General features: G+C 43.3%; 1 protein-coding gene across 9 annotated transcripts in view; it reads left to right on the forward strand.

The window, feature by feature from the left end:
- The window catches only part of cwc27 (CWC27 spliceosome associated cyclophilin), a 41,140-nt gene that overhangs the window by 18,596 nt on the left and 7,122 nt on the right, over nucleotides 1–15,422 (forward strand). The window contains exons 11-14 of one of the 9 annotated variants that reach the window (XR_002291285.3): nucleotides 1,199–1,302; nucleotides 12,650–12,762; nucleotides 13,783–13,886; nucleotides 15,198–15,358. Coding sequence is in view for 8 of the 9 variants with exons in the window: in XM_078956038.1 (XP_078812164.1) it covers nucleotides 1,199–1,302; nucleotides 12,650–12,762; nucleotides 13,783–13,886; nucleotides 15,247–15,385 (460 nt within the window). In the remaining variant the exon portion in view is untranslated. Of the gene's footprint in view, nucleotides 1–1,198; nucleotides 1,303–12,649; nucleotides 12,763–13,782; nucleotides 13,887–15,197; nucleotides 15,406–15,422 lie in introns of those variants that run through there. The other 8 variants (XM_078956036.1, XM_078956037.1, XM_078956039.1 and 5 more) reach the window with 8 other exon arrangements.

A 15,422-nucleotide genomic window follows, 5' to 3' on the forward strand; every position in this document is an offset into this window, starting at 1 on the left:
TATTACAGAGGGCTCTCATCGTCATCCGCACGCCACCGCCGCCGCTCTGCCTTTTGCTAAACAGACATGGACTTGTTTTGGAGCGCTGGATCCGATGGGAAGGACTGCATTTAGAAAAAGACAGAGTAAAAATATCTTTTTACTCTGTTTTTAGAACAGTAAAAGAGTTAAACAAATTCAGAACGGAACATATATGGAAATGGAATCTTTATATCTAATAATGGAGTTTGCACGATCCCTGCCTTTGCCCATGATAGGCTCCCCCAGCCCTGTGACCCCGAAATGGATAAAACGGTGAAGAAGATGAACGAAACCAAACTTTTTATTCTTTATTTACCCGGCAAATGTCCCATTGAGATTAAGAATCTCTTTATCGAGGGAGTCCTGGCTGGGAGGAAACAATAAATGAGAGCTTATGTAAAACAGGTCCAGTTAAAAGGGACTTTCTCCTCCATTCTCAGCCTGGATTTAAAAATATAGAGAGGAAAATGAGCTACCAAAAATAAGTCATATTTCATAAACAAAATGGTTCTGTGGTGTGCCAAAGGTAATATATTATCATAGATATGAGTTTACTCTGAAAGGCGTAAGAAAAGCATGATAGAGGCCCTTTAAACATAGGAGTCATCGTGTCATAATACTGTGGATACTAGTATCCACAGTAGCAGATTGTGGATTCTAAGTTTACTCGACCTTCTGAGTTGCTCTCCACTTAGGATTCAGTTGTCTCCATCTTCTAAAGCTTTGCGACCCACTAGTTCACTTTATTTGCATTATTTTAGTCGTTGAATTTCCTCTGATTTATGTTCAATCGTTTGCTCGCCTCCAGGTTGTTGAACGGTTTTGATGACTGTTTAAAAAGACGGCCAACAGCGCTGACTCTAGAGCTCCAGATGCCCTGAGGGGAGAACAATTATTTTACAGCCGCATCATTACATTTATTGGCGTAACACAAGCTTTTAATGTTCAGGCACCATTCTAACACTTACACGGAGGGGGGGTTGTGTCTGTTTTATGTGCCCTCATCATTAGGACATAATGTTGTTTTCAGAAACGTGCAGCGATCGTCTGAAAGGCGTTTCGTAGCAGCGCCATTGGCTGTTTCAGGAAGGCTTTATCTGATGGACATTCAGAGCCAGTTTGGAAGCTGGTGTTTGTCCGGATTCCAACTTCTTACTGCCTGTTTCTGTGTTCACAGTGATGAATTACGGAAAGAGGCACGCCAGCTGAAGAAGGAGCTCCAGGCCATAAAGCAAAGGAAAGAAGAACGCTTGAAGCCTAAAGAAGAAGAAACCAAGGACGGTTAGTCTGCAGCTTTTATTTTCCTCCATGCAGTAGCAAGCAGGAACCAGCCTTTACCATTAAACTCTACATTTATTGGTAAATTATGCAACTAATTGCCTTTTTTTTTACGTAAATTCTTTTTACTCCAGCTCAAAGAGGGTGGTCCACCCCGCGAGCTTTGCTAATGTACAGTCAGACGGACAACCCTCTGATTTTAGTCAATTAGTTGCAGAGGTTTCTGCAGCCCCCAACGGGCTGCATTTTTGTGTTGGGGCTTTCTGAAAATTGCATGGTTGAAAAACGGTTATGAGGGCTCCATAGTTGCACAATAAACTAGTTGTGTCTGTTAGTTTGGCTGCTAGGGTTCTGTAAAACTCGGACCCCAAGACTCCTCTGGGAATCTCTACTGCAGTCGATTTTTGATTTCTTTTTTTTTGCGAGGGGTAATGCTGAAACACATATTTTTTGTAAATTGCACTGAGTACTTTGGCGTGGCGGTTAGCCTGGGGTTGTGTGTGTAACAACACAAAATAGCTTGCAGAGGCTGTAATGACTGATATAAGCCGAGCTGTGTGTTCTGAATTAAATAAACTAAAGTGACATAAATAAATAAATGGATACAAGACAAAAAAATAAATAAAAAAAAAAGTAAATAAAAAGTGACAAAAAATACATAAGAATACATTAAAAAAGACAAAAAACAAAACCATAAATGAACTTATAATTACATGAATAAAAGTGACGCAAAATATGTAATAGATCAATAAATAAGATGTTAAAATATTCACTCATCTGCTTAACGTTTGAGACACTAAGAGCTCTAGAAGGTTCTTAAGGAGCGACTGGCTGAAGCTCTTCCATTATTGTATCAAACCTCTTTGTTGAAACGATCAGAAAGAGACTTTTGGACAAGCGTAGATCCATGGAGCAACAAAAATGCAGAGAAGGATCTGGATTATATCTAAAACCTCTGCACAAATGTTCTGGTGAGACCCAAGAGAACTTTCTGGAAGGAGTGTGTCTCCAAGCTTCTACAGCGTCCAGAACATCAGAACAACAGTAAGGCATGGTGGTGGTATTCCTATGGTTTGGGAGTAGAGCTTCAGGATCTGGACAACTGTCACAAATATTGGAAACAAATTCATAGAATGTCATTTATCAGTTCGTGAGCTCAAGAACATTTAGGTTCCGCAGCAGAATGAAGATCCTAAGACAGCTGGGGGTTCATTTCTGACCAAAAGTGAAGGTTCTGGACTGGTGTTGTCATAGTTCAAAGTCCCCAAATGAACCTGGGATTTGATTGGATGATGTGTAATTGTCTCCACATGGCTGCCGTCCATATATAGTGCCACTGGCTGCCTGCCGCCCGCCTTGTAGCCTAGGTGTATAGAAAAAGCCGCACACAATATAATTATTTGAAAACATGCCTCCAAAGATACCCAGCAGGGGCAAAGCCTGTACGCCCAAAACCAAGGTGCAAGCGGTCCAACCACAGCAGGATTCATATGCTAGATTGCGCTGCTGCTGTACGATTTCTAACAGACAGTGGCAGTGGGATGGTACTACAGTGCCAGGGTCCGATTGTTAGAACTCGTACAGTAGCAGTGCAGCACTCGACAAGAGCAGGTGCGGCTGACATGGGCCGGGGGCGGCTGACATGGGCCGGGGGCGGCTGACATGGGCCGGGTGCTGCTGACATGGGCCGGGTGCTGCTGACATGGGCCGGGTGCTGCTGACATGGGCCGGGGGCTGCTGACAGGGGCCGGGGGCGGCTGACATGGGCCGGGTGCGGCTGACATGGGCCGGGGGCGGCTGACATGGGCCGGGGGCGGCTGACATGGGCCGGGGGCGGCTGACATGGGCCGGGGGCTGCTGACATGGGCCGGGGGCTGCTGACATGGGCCGGGGGCTGCTGACATGGGCCGGGTGCTGCTGAAATGGGCCGGGGGCGGCTGACATGGGCCGGGTGCGGCTGACATGGGCCGGGGGCTGCTGACATGGCCCAGGTGCTGCTGACATGGGCCGGGGGCTGCTGACATGGGCCGGGGGCGGCTGACATGGGCCGGGGGCGGCTGACATGGGCCGGGGGCTGCTGACATGGGCCGGGGGCTGCTGACATGGGCCGGGGGCTGCTGACATGGGCCGGGGGCGGCTGACATGGGCCGGGGGCGGCTGACATGGGCCGGGTGCTGCTGACATGGGCCGGGGGCTGCAGACATGGGCCGGGGGCTGCTGACATGGGCCGGGGGCGGCTGACATGGGCCGGGGGCGGCTGACATGGGCCGGGGGCTGCTGACATGGCCCGGGGGCTGCTGACATGGGCCGGGGGCTGCTGACATGGGCCGGGGGCGGCTGACATGGGCCGGGGGCGGCTGACATGGGCCGGGTGCTGCTGACATGGGCCGGGGGCTGCAGACATGGGCCGGGGGCTGCTGACATGGGCCGGGGGCGGCTGACATGGGCCGGGGGCGGCTGACATGGGCCGGGGGCGGCTGACATGGGCCGGGTGCTGCTGACATGGGCCGGGTGCTGCTGACATGGGCCGGGGGCTGCAGACATGGGCCAGGGGCGGCTGACATGGGCCGGGGGCTGCTGACATGGGCCGGGGGCGGCTGACATGGGCCGGGGGCGGCTGACATGGGCCAGGGGCCCTGCGATTACCGGACGTCAATCTATCGATCCCGGCCACCGTGGCTCCTGCATATGAATCCTGCTGTGGTTGGGCCGCTTGGACCTTGGTTTTAGGCGGGTAGGTTTTGCCCTTGCTAGGTTTGTTTGGAGGCATGTTGTCTATAAATTATGGACATCGGCCAATCATCAGACAATTCTGGGGACCTTGGAGACCTTCCCATCAGTCAGTTATCCTGCCGCTGCCTTCCTGCCACCCGCCTGTCCCTGGACTGTCGCCACGCGACCTCCGAATGTACCTGACTGATGAAAAAACAAAAATGTGCGGCTGCTGCAACATTTTTATTATTTCTTAAAACCTCAGCTACCACCTGCCGAATTTTCTGAAATACGTGCATTTAGGTCGCCGCGCTGATGGTTTTATGGGGCTTGAAAAAAGAAGACTGTGCTCCCAGCCCTGTCCCCAAACAAACAACCACTTTTTCCGCTGAGCTAGCGGTGATTGGCAAAAATGCTTTCATTTTATATGCCTATATGCACATCCGTCTTTGCAAAAGTCCAGATGGTGTTTGTTTTTGGGGGCAAAACGCAGACATGGCTCCAGGTTGATGCCATGAAATGGGCGCCTGCGTCTTCCCACTTCGCCCCTATTCCTACCTGTTCACTCAAAAAATCTGGGTTCTATTTTTCTATTCCATTTGGGAGTCTGATTACTTTTCTGAAGGTTTTCTATAAGATGGGGTCCAATGAAGTGGCGGGTCACTGCAGGGAAGACGGATGTCTGCTCGGACGGCGTAAATCTTAGGGCTGCTCTCAGCCGCGGACAGATATCTTCCTGCTGTGGACGCCGCAGCAGAGCAGGACGGGCTCCTTATGACACCACCGCCATTTGGAGCTTAAATCACAGTCCGGTTCAGCTGCGACACGCTGCTGAAGGTCAGCAGATGGTCCCACCCTGCGCAGACGCAGTGAAGGGAACACAGAAAGGGCTGCAGGTTCATAACATGCGATTCATCGTATAGAAAAGCTGAGAATTGAGCCGGTATTGGTCAAAATCAATGCATAAAAAGAATTTGACAGTTTTAGTTGGTAATTTGCAAATTTTCACTATTTCGATTGTAATAGTTTAATGAAACACAGATTTATAGCTGGCCATGTGTAAAGCCTGATCATCAGAAGAAGCAAACTTCTTGCTGATCACCATCTCTTTCATTTTCACTCAGGCTAAATCCAGAGTCAGTAGTAGATCAGTAGTCGTGGCTAAATCGATGCATCCGACTGATCTTCTCAGACGTCGCAGGCTGTGCGGCCGATCTGTTTGTTCCCAGACACCAGGACATGTGGCAGGAGGCGAGTGGTTGTTTCATTTAACCCTTTTGCTGTCCTATGGGGTCAAGATGACCACTGACGTGTTCTCCCTACCATGACAAAGGTGGATAAAGGTGGAAAGATTTCATGTAATCCATGGACACCAGTGAATATCACAAATCATTGAAGAAAAAAGGATCAGCGCACTGTCTAGTGGGTCTAGATGACCCAACTCCCAATGGTAACGTGCCTAGGATAGCACAAGGGTTAAAAAGAACAGCAGGGACAGCTCCTTCTTCAAAACACCCATCAGGTAATAAAATCAGTAATAAAATGAAAATGAAAGCAATCTCGCTGAATATTATTGACCCTCTCCTTCCGTAACATACCCTCTTTGAGGAAAATGTGGAAACTTAAGACTTGCATTTGGATGATGCTGCACATTCAGGGACACAGCAATGGTAGCTTTTTGGAGGCAAACTTTGTCTTTTTGATGTCACTATGTAAACACATAATGACAAGTGAGCATGCAATGCAAAAAAAAACAAACAGCAACAACAAACAAAAATAAATTAATACACGGACTAGATCTCGGTTGTTGCCTTATGCAATCAGTCGCATGCAAAGGTAACTCAGCAATCGTATTTATTTTTGAGCGGAAACACAGTTCTGTTCTCAGAGTTTATTGCATCTTAACCCAGCTTTGGAGATTCAAACGGAATTGTGATTCTGATCATTTTCTTGTCGTTTTGTGTCTCCAACTGGCCTTGGCCGGCACCGTTTGGGTTAAGGCATTCCGGAGGAGTCTCCATCCTGGCAGACATTCGTTTCAAGCGGTGTCGGAATGGTTCATTTTGAGCTAGAACTCTTTCTTCCTTGTTAAAAAACCCTCTGCAAAATCAAAGAAACTCCATTTTTTTTCTGCCTGCAACAAAAGACCATCAAAGTTACTTCTTCTGCTTGGCCAGAAGCTGCACACTTGGCTGGCATGTGCATGATATAACGTTCGATTGGAGGTAAAAGCAAATAGTCACTTCACCTAGATTTTCATCCCATAAATTACAACATGTTTCTGCAGTCTGGATTTCTCCTTCTTGGCATGGCCGTCGCCTCGTCGAGCCAAGAATAAGACGGCCATCCTGAAACCACTTTCCATTCAGTGCCCACTTGTCTCCGTTCCATCGAGATGCTGTGCAGATTATCCTCATGTGCTCTCCGTGTTTAAATCCACTCCGATGTGGTTTTCTGAGATCATGTCAGTAAATTGGCATTAGAAATTACAAATGCAACTTAAAAACAAACAAAAAAAAAACCACTAACGACACTCATCTCGTTACAGTTCGGTTCAGGAGAAGTGGAGCCGTTTATCTCGTTTGTCGTTCGCAACAGCTCTCGGTTGCTACAATATCAGCGGCTTGATTTGTTGCTCCCCTGAGCGGAGGTGACGGGAGCTGGGGAGGAATGCGCTTGGAAAGAGCGTCAAACGCAAAGAGAGAGCGCTCACTGACAACAGCTGGAGAGGCCGCCGCGTGTTCCCCCGCATGGGACCTCAGGGCATCATCAGTCAGCATCCAGCACGTCACAGGGGGAGGGGGGGGCAATGCAGCAGAGGAGGATGAAGATGAAGGGAGAACAGTTGTTAGTCTCATAAATCAGGGACATAAATTGAGGGCCGGCCCCGAAGAGGAGCGTTTGATTTCTGCACGGGAAAAGTGTGGCACCTCCGCGTCCAGCTGAACGTCTGACGGAGACTCCGGTCCATGTTTATCCACCTAAGTACACAACTGAAGTCTTCCTGAACAGGAAATAGTTCATCGGTTCATATCAGCCACACTGCAAAAAAATGAAAATCACTAGAAAGTTGTAAAAGTATCTGTCCACAGAGCAAGTCATTATTACTTAACCTAGAAATCTTTTCCCCCCAAATGTTTTTATTGACATATATTGTTAAGTAAACATATAAAAAAAATACATTTCACCTTTTTTTTGACACGTGGGTATACATTTTTGACAAGAAGTGGTCATATGAGTAGATATAAAGTACTTTTATATAAACGCAAGATCCAAGTGAGTCCAAACAAAAAGAGAAAACACAGAATGAAGGACAAGGAGGAGATATCCACCCGCTCCATCCCAGCAAGTCCGTCTGAGAGAAAAAAGTCAAATAAAACAGGAAAACGGAAAAGAAGACGGTCAAAGTTAGTCAAACGGACACCATATAATCCAAATAATCAATAAAATATTTCCATTTATTGTCAAATTTGGCCGTGCGTCCTCTTGAAATTCTTAATTTTAGAAAGAACATCATACCTCTAAGCCACTGAGAGATAGTAGATATTTGGAAGACTTCCAATTAACAATAAGAGACAACAAGAAATCTTTTAGGAAGAAATCAAAATCTAGAAACAAAAAGATCCACACAAGCATTAAACAAGGGAAAAGTTTATCAGTTACAAACTAGTGTAATAAGCGGAAACGACTCACTTTACAACAAAATAAGAATCTTGGTACAATTTGGCTTTGATAAATCCTCATAAAACCTAAAAGTACTTTTTGAAGATAAAACTAAATTTTTGTTTCCAATATAATAGCAATGAATGCCAGTATAATATTTGTTTAAACTCTAAAATAACATCCTTAAAACTAAGTGAGTTTTTTTTTATATTTTTTTTTATTGTCTGGAGTTTGGAGCAAAAAGATTTGGACTCATTTTAATAATAATTTTCTTATTTCTAGATTCTAGCTTTTAATATGACAAAGAAAATCTCAAATATGGTGATTTTTTTAAAAATGTTTTTTTTATTCAGCATTTATTTTACCATGAAGTCCCCTAAGATAAAATCGCTTTTTTGAGAGAGACCTGGCGAAGAGGCATTGGCGCACACACACACAAACATCCACACACACACACAAACAAACATAAAAACGTGGAAATAAAACACATTTTAAATCGGCTGAATTAAACACTCTTTGTTTACACATTTAGAAAAAAGCTTGGAAATGTGTAGAGCAAAGTGAAGTTGGATAGTTTCAGTGGCAAAGTTTTTACATGTCTATGATTTAAGATAGTTTTTTTTTTTCATCCCCGTGACATTTATTATCTCTTATTAACAAATTTGCATCTGCATTTCACATATTTTTTTATGTTATTTTTAATTTATGTTGTCATTTTGCCCAAATTTTGATTTTCGTTTTTATGTCTCTTCTTAAGTGAAGCCTTTGGCGCCCTGATGGTGTTGTAAATCATAAATAATAATCAAAAGTCCTTCATGACAACTGGCTGCACAACAGAAACCCACATTAAGTTCACAACACTGATCCCCCCCCCCCCCTAAATGAGACCAGCAGACTGCTCCGTTTGCCCGTTGACATCATCAAATTTCCTGAAGCGCTCGGGCGCGCCTGATCCGGGCGGGGCGCCCCTACCTGTAGCCCGCCGTGACATCACATGCTGTGGAAATGAAGCGCCCGTCCAGCCGGCAGACTGTGATCATTGTGTGGCGGTCGCTGACCTCATAGGCGGAGCTGGGCGGGCTCAGGGGCACATTAACCGCACCAGACGCCGGGGTCAGCAGGATTGTGTCTGCGCTAGTTCCCCCATGAGAGCCGCTTTTCACACCCCAGAGGATGAGGATTCATGACACCACTGTGTTTACAACAAACATCAGTCTCTTCATTCTACCAGGAGCTGAAAGAATCTGAAGAAAATCAAAGGATTTCCTAAAGTGAATTCACTTTCTGTAATCAGAAGTCTGTAGAGGTTTAGCTGGAATAGTCATGGCTTCTGGATTCTAATTATTTATACACTAATGGAAATTACTGGAACCACTACAGCCATGAATGGACAAATGAATAACTATATATGACACTTTACGACGTCATCAGGGAACCAGGGTGCTTCAAAGCAAAATAAAAAAGGGAGATCTCACTACTAAGAAAATAGCAGGAAGACCCAGAAAGCTCAAGCAGGTACAAAGAATTTAATACCATGAGGGGGAAAAAATTTAAAAAAGCATACAGTCCTCAGAGACAGCCTGAGGATCACACCAACACGGAGGACTCCAACAGTAAAGCTTTTAAAATAAGTTTAAGTGAGTGGGCGGCGCCCTTCAGGAGGAGTCACAGCCAACCTGGAGAAGAGAAACAAAAAACAACCTGACAGATGAAAGAGCAAAGAGGAAACGAAGAATAAGAGGCAAAGAAGAACAAAATACATTCATAAGATAAACTCCAACTAGCTCTGTGATGGACTCTCCGTCTCCCACTCGTAAAGCTGCTTTTCCTCCACTTCAGAATCCATTTATATCACTTTGATTGTGCAAGTGGTTGAAGAGTTACGGTAGTCGAAAAGAATCTAATCTCTGCAGGTAAAGCTCCGCTATTAAAGGGTTAAAGGACGTGCATATAGCAGTCATTTCAACATAATATTTGAAATAGTAAGAATCGTGGATTAAACTGTGAATTGATCTGGATTTGTGACTTGCTGAATAAATTCAAACGAAATGGTTCGGCCCAAACAGGCTGCTGAGGGTCTACAGAAAACAGAACGTTTGGCATATTTGGTTCACACTGACGTCAATGTGGTTCTTCCCCAGATAAAGCCTGGGATTGGAGGATATGCCTGCCTGGAGTTTTTTAAAAGATCATTAACACACTCACCTTTTGTCTGACTGACGTTTATCAGTATGGAAAGGGTTGACCTGCTTTTTGCTCTGGTTCTATGCCTTCTTACCGACTCAATGGTGATGAACCATCAGAAACATAAGGCAAAAAAAAAAAAGAAAACAACTGAGTCAAAATCCTGACAAAGTCAACACAGTTGGAAAAGTAAGACTGGGCGGTCCCAATTTTCTAAAACCACAAACACAAGATGACATTGTGTTTACATTAAATTGTCAAAAAGTGAAAAAGCCTTTGGGATATGTTTGAGTCTTTCCAGCTGAACAAACATGCCCAGATTCAGTTCAGTTATAGCCGTAAAACTTGTGTGGACTCTCTCAGCCTTTAAACCATCGACCAGCATCATGGAGGACCAAACCCTACAGGCCTCAGAAATAATCATCTGCACTACTGAGTGGATTTTGTTCTCAGTGGCATCAGCTGTGTTGGAAAAATTCCTAAAAAAAGTAAAGGTAGCGTGTAGAGGTGGAGCGGTTGACCTCTGATTGGAGGACCTTGTCCTTGGACAAGACATTGACTTCTGCTGGTTGGCCTATGTTCTGCATATACAGTGGTCCGTGGTGTATCGCCGTTCACCTTTGGCTTTCTCTGTGTGTGGCGGATGTTTAAAAGTTGGCATGTTTGTTTGTTTGTTTGTTTGTTTGTTTTACAAACATTTTTGTTCTCCGTCCTGATTGGCTGTTGACCATATTCAATCAATCTCCGTGCCGTGTCTCCTGTACAGAAGGCATTCATTTTGACAAATAGACATCAATCTTCAACCACCAATCTTTATCATCGTATAACACTGGACTCATTTTTCTATGAAATTTGAACCTTGATAGTTTAAACTGCCTTCACACATTTATTAAAAATAAAAGGTCTACTTCATAGATTTTGTCTATCACAGGTTATTTTTAGAACGTAACCCCAAATGGGACCACTGTACATATACACCAAGTTAGGGCTGCACGATATGAGGAAAACTCGCGATATTGGTGATTAATATTGCGATAACGATATAATTCGCGGTATATAAACAAATAGCAAAACAACCAAAAACATCATTTCCATTTCACTGCAACAGTTTAAAAATTACACTCCAAATGACCCTCATCTAACATAAAAGGGCTCATCTGATTGATCAACAACGTAAACGGGTCCTTCCGATTGGTTAAATGCATAAAGGGATTTATTTCATTTGTTCAATATTTCAAGCTGCCATGAGATTGTTTTAGCACATTTAAGGTAAACATTTATTGCGATTTTCGCCGTCTTTTGCGGTATGCATATTGCACAGCTTAATGTTGCGATAACGATAAATTTGCGGTATATTGTGCAGGCCTACACCAAGTATACTTATACTTCTATACTACCTATATTCAATAAGTATTCTCAATATTAGCTTGCAGGTCAATCAATGTCCCGCACTCCTTTGGTTCACAGACGTCCTTAAGGCCCGTTCACACCGGGACGAATTTTGCGCGCAATATTCGCCGACGTTTAACGCCTCGTGACTAAACAAAGGGCACCAATGTGAGTGTGCACACCGACGCGAAAAAACGCCACGCGTAAAAGCGTCACTTTTAAAAAAAAAAAACGCCTCGGGTTCGTTTTTTTGGTTTGACGCGCTGCGTCAAAAACCATACGACCAATGAGAATGGCGCTTTTGCACACGTGTCTGGAGCTTCTGAAGTTACAGTAAAACACAACTTGGGGGCGCTCAAACACAAAACTGTCTTGCTGAGCACACATACGTCACGGCGAAGAAGATAGACGCCAAGTAGCGTCCACACTGCCGGTAAGAAATAAGACGAAGAAGATGCACTCACTGACGAACATTCTAAAATATCCCCGCAAACGCTCATGATACATTTTCAGCTCTTGTACCAGTCGATAAAACTCCCCATGTTCTTCTCTTCTCATAACTATGGGATGTACCCAAAATCGGCGTCTTTCATCATTCAACAGAACAATAATTTATTCATCGCTGGAACTGGAGCTAGAGCTACTGGTGCTTGAAATATTCATGTTTTCTTTGTATGATTCTGACAAGCACGTAAATACTTGCTCTCTTCTTCTGAGTGAAAAGCGACTTTAAGAAGCCTAAAGTTGCGCAGCGCCACCTTGTGTACAGGAGTATTTCTGTTTTACATTAAGCGCCATATAATGTCAGGGAATGAATTTGCATGTTCGCTCAGCTCATCGTCAGCGAAAATCGCCTGGGTGTGAACACAAAAAACGTGGCGAAAAACGCTGGCGAATAACGCCTGGCGAATATTCGTCCCGGTGTGTACGGGCCTTAAGTTTGTCTCTTTCTTGTTCTGCAGTTACTAACAAATGTTTAGTCTTAGCTTATGTTAGTGATGTTTAATTTGTCCGTTCTCTATCGTCTGCTTTTGTTCTAACTCCCGCAGTGACAAAGTCCTCCTTTCTACAAGGATTTAGTGTTTGTTCATCCGCTTCCTGATTGCTGCAGTTTTTCACTAACCTCCCTGTTTGTCTTTGAATTAAACAGGAGAAATGAATTGGTTTAAAGTGATTAAACCTGATAAGCTTTAGAGCCTCCTCGGTTGTTAATAATATGACTAATCTAAAGTATTTTCCTTGTTTTTATTTTGATTAATCATTTTTATCTCATTTTAGTCCTTGTACAGTACTTTGGAAACTGTTTGTTTGGGAAATGTACTGTATTGTAAGTAGTGAAAGTGTTTTTTTTTTGTTTGTTTTTTGTTTTTTCAGTAATCTGTCATTTCTGTCCCGTCTTCAGAAGCCGAGCAAAAGCCCACCAATGAGGCAGTGGCTGAATATCTGGAGGGACGGAAAAAGTACGAGGGGCTGAAGACGAAAAAGCAGAAGAAAGGCTCGGGCCGAGAACAGCAGGTAACACATCAGAGTGTTGACTGACGTCAGCTGCTTCTAAAAACCCCAAAAGTAAAGTCCAGACATAAGGAGGACCGTACTTCTGCTGCAGCCACTTTTTGGAACCATCTTCCATCTCACGTTAGACAGTCTTCCTCACCACCTGTTTTCAAATCTCCTTTAAAGACCCACTCGGATGAAAATGGTGTTTTTAACGTCTTCTTTCTTGCATTTTTCTGACGATGGAGGACATTTAGGAAGAAAATTCAGCTGAAAATTGCATTTCTATTTATTTCTTTATTCAAATTGCTGTGAATCAGGAGCAGACAGAAAAAATGCTGACTGAAAAAGATCGTATTTGTGAAGTAAAAAATCTGCTCTGCTCCATTCTGATACATCCATTGTAGATGACTAGATCCATGTATGTCTGTGAAGCTCTGGTACTGCTCGCCGTTTTTATTGAATAGGTTTGGGGGGGGGGGGGGGGGGGGGTCTGAAGCTAGAGGGAGAGCATGTAAACGAAGATCTCTCAGCGGTAGGGAAGGAAAGGGGTGAATTTCTCGTGTCACTCTGCAGAAACTATGTTCTAGAGAACGACTTTTGGATAAAAACAGCATCATCATAATTTAAAAAAAACACTGGGAACGATTTTACAACAGATCTAAAGATGATTGGAGTGGGACTTTTAAAAGAAACACTTTTTTAAATGTGGCTTTGAAGACCCCTATAGGGGTCTTTTCTTATTTTATTGGTTCCACTTCATTATAAATGTAGTAATTTTATTAATTATGTGTCTTTTCTACATGAACGATTTGAGAGGATAGCTTTTAAACCACTTAATGTACATATAAGTGTTTTTTTTGTATTGTTTTCATAGTCTTTTAGTGTTTCCACGATTGTACAGCACTTCAAGTCTGCACAGACAATTTAAATGCTCTATAAATAAAGTTGGTTTGGCATTTTTACAAATCTGAGCCGAATCACGCGGATTGTGGTTTTTGTGTGGCGGCTAAAATGGTTGTTTCTCCGGTGTTGGGACAGACTCTGGCTCTGCTGGATCAATTCAAGTCTAAGCTGTCGTCAGCCATCACCGAAGGTCCGGAAGGGGACGTGGAGGAGCTGGCGGAGGACGACGACAAAGGATGGTCAGTGAACCGGACGCCCCTTTTCACGAGCCCAGAAAGCCTATTTAACATTTCTAATTAAGATAAATCTTTATTTTATCCCTGCGGTTCGTTAATAGCATATTCTCTAATATTACTACCGTAATTGAAGTTTTAAATAGTTCAATTCAATACATTGATAAAGTGTGAGTTCACTGCTGAGTTTACCTACACAAAAGAAACATGAAAATTGTTGTTTAATGTTTGAATATTTCAAATATTTAAATCATAAATAAATTGTAGAATATATTGTTATTAAAGACTTGAGGTCCAAATATCAACACTATAAAAAAGCAAAAGATGCACAAAAGATATTATATTTATGAGGGAGTTTTAGGGCCACTAAAAAAAAAAAAAAAAAGGAAAATTACGAGATTTTAAGTCATAGATTTACGAGAAAAATACTTGTTAATTTAGTAGGTTTTTCTCGTAAATTTACTACTTAAAATCTCGTGATTTAACAGTTATGACTTTCTTTCTCGTGAATTTACGACTTCATTGTCGTAAATTACATTTTTTGTTTTTTTCGTACACTGGCCCTAAAACTCTGTTGTATATATTGAATGAAAATCCAAGAAAAATTTGCCAATTTGCAGGTTTCAGGCCGTTCACGGCCCGTGCTTAAAACCGCTACTGCCTTAAATCCTAACGGTTAAAGTGGAACCAGAAAAATCTGACGCCAACTTCAGCGTCTAAGACGGATAAATAAAGGAAAACAAAACACTAAAACGGTTATTTTCTAAATGTAATAAGGAAGCTTCCATTGGAACAACTTTAACAGCAGCATCCTCGTAACATTAGACAGCCGGTGTCTTCATGTTCTGCCCCCCCATGTGTCAAAGTGTCCTTGGGCAAGACTCTGAACCCCACCTTGCCTCTGGTGGGAGGTGGGCGCCAGTGTTCGGCAGCGGAGCCGCCATCAGTGTGTGAATGGGTGTGTGACTGGGTGAATGGGACTGTGACTGTAAAGGGCTTTGGGCCTTCCAGGAAGGTAGAAAATTCAATTCAATTCAATTTTATTTGTATAGCCCAAAATCACAACAACAGTCGTCTCGATGGGCTTCGAAGTAAAACATGAACTTAAAAGGATCACGAATACAAAGAGTTCAATAGGAAAATACTAAAATGAACTAACAAACTGACTATGCTATATTGGCATCCCTAGAAAAGTATTCACCATTTACCGGTACCATTATGATTGTGGGAACAACCGTCACAATACATCCATATTTGGTGGAAAAACTACTGTTTTTTGTCTGTTAATTGCAGATTTCTTTTATTTTGAAATCAAAGGGCTCTTCTTCTGTTTCCTCTCTGGATCTGTTCTCGGGTTTGGACATAGCAGTCGACGCAGCCACTTTAAAAAAGTGCTGGATGGAACTGTGACAGGTGACCAACATGCGTCAGGAACGAGTTGGATGTGGTGGAGAAAAAATATCCAGCAGTTTTCCAAAGTAAAACTTCCTTCAGAATCTGATTAGAAATAAAGCAAAAAATAATGTGGGCATTTTTTTTATT

This window comes from Oryzias latipes, chromosome 12 (assembly GCF_053564925.1).
Source record: "Oryzias latipes strain Hd-rR chromosome 12, Olatipes_Hd-rR_3.1".
Lineage (NCBI taxonomy): Eukaryota > Metazoa > Chordata > Actinopteri > Beloniformes > Adrianichthyidae > Oryzias > Oryzias latipes.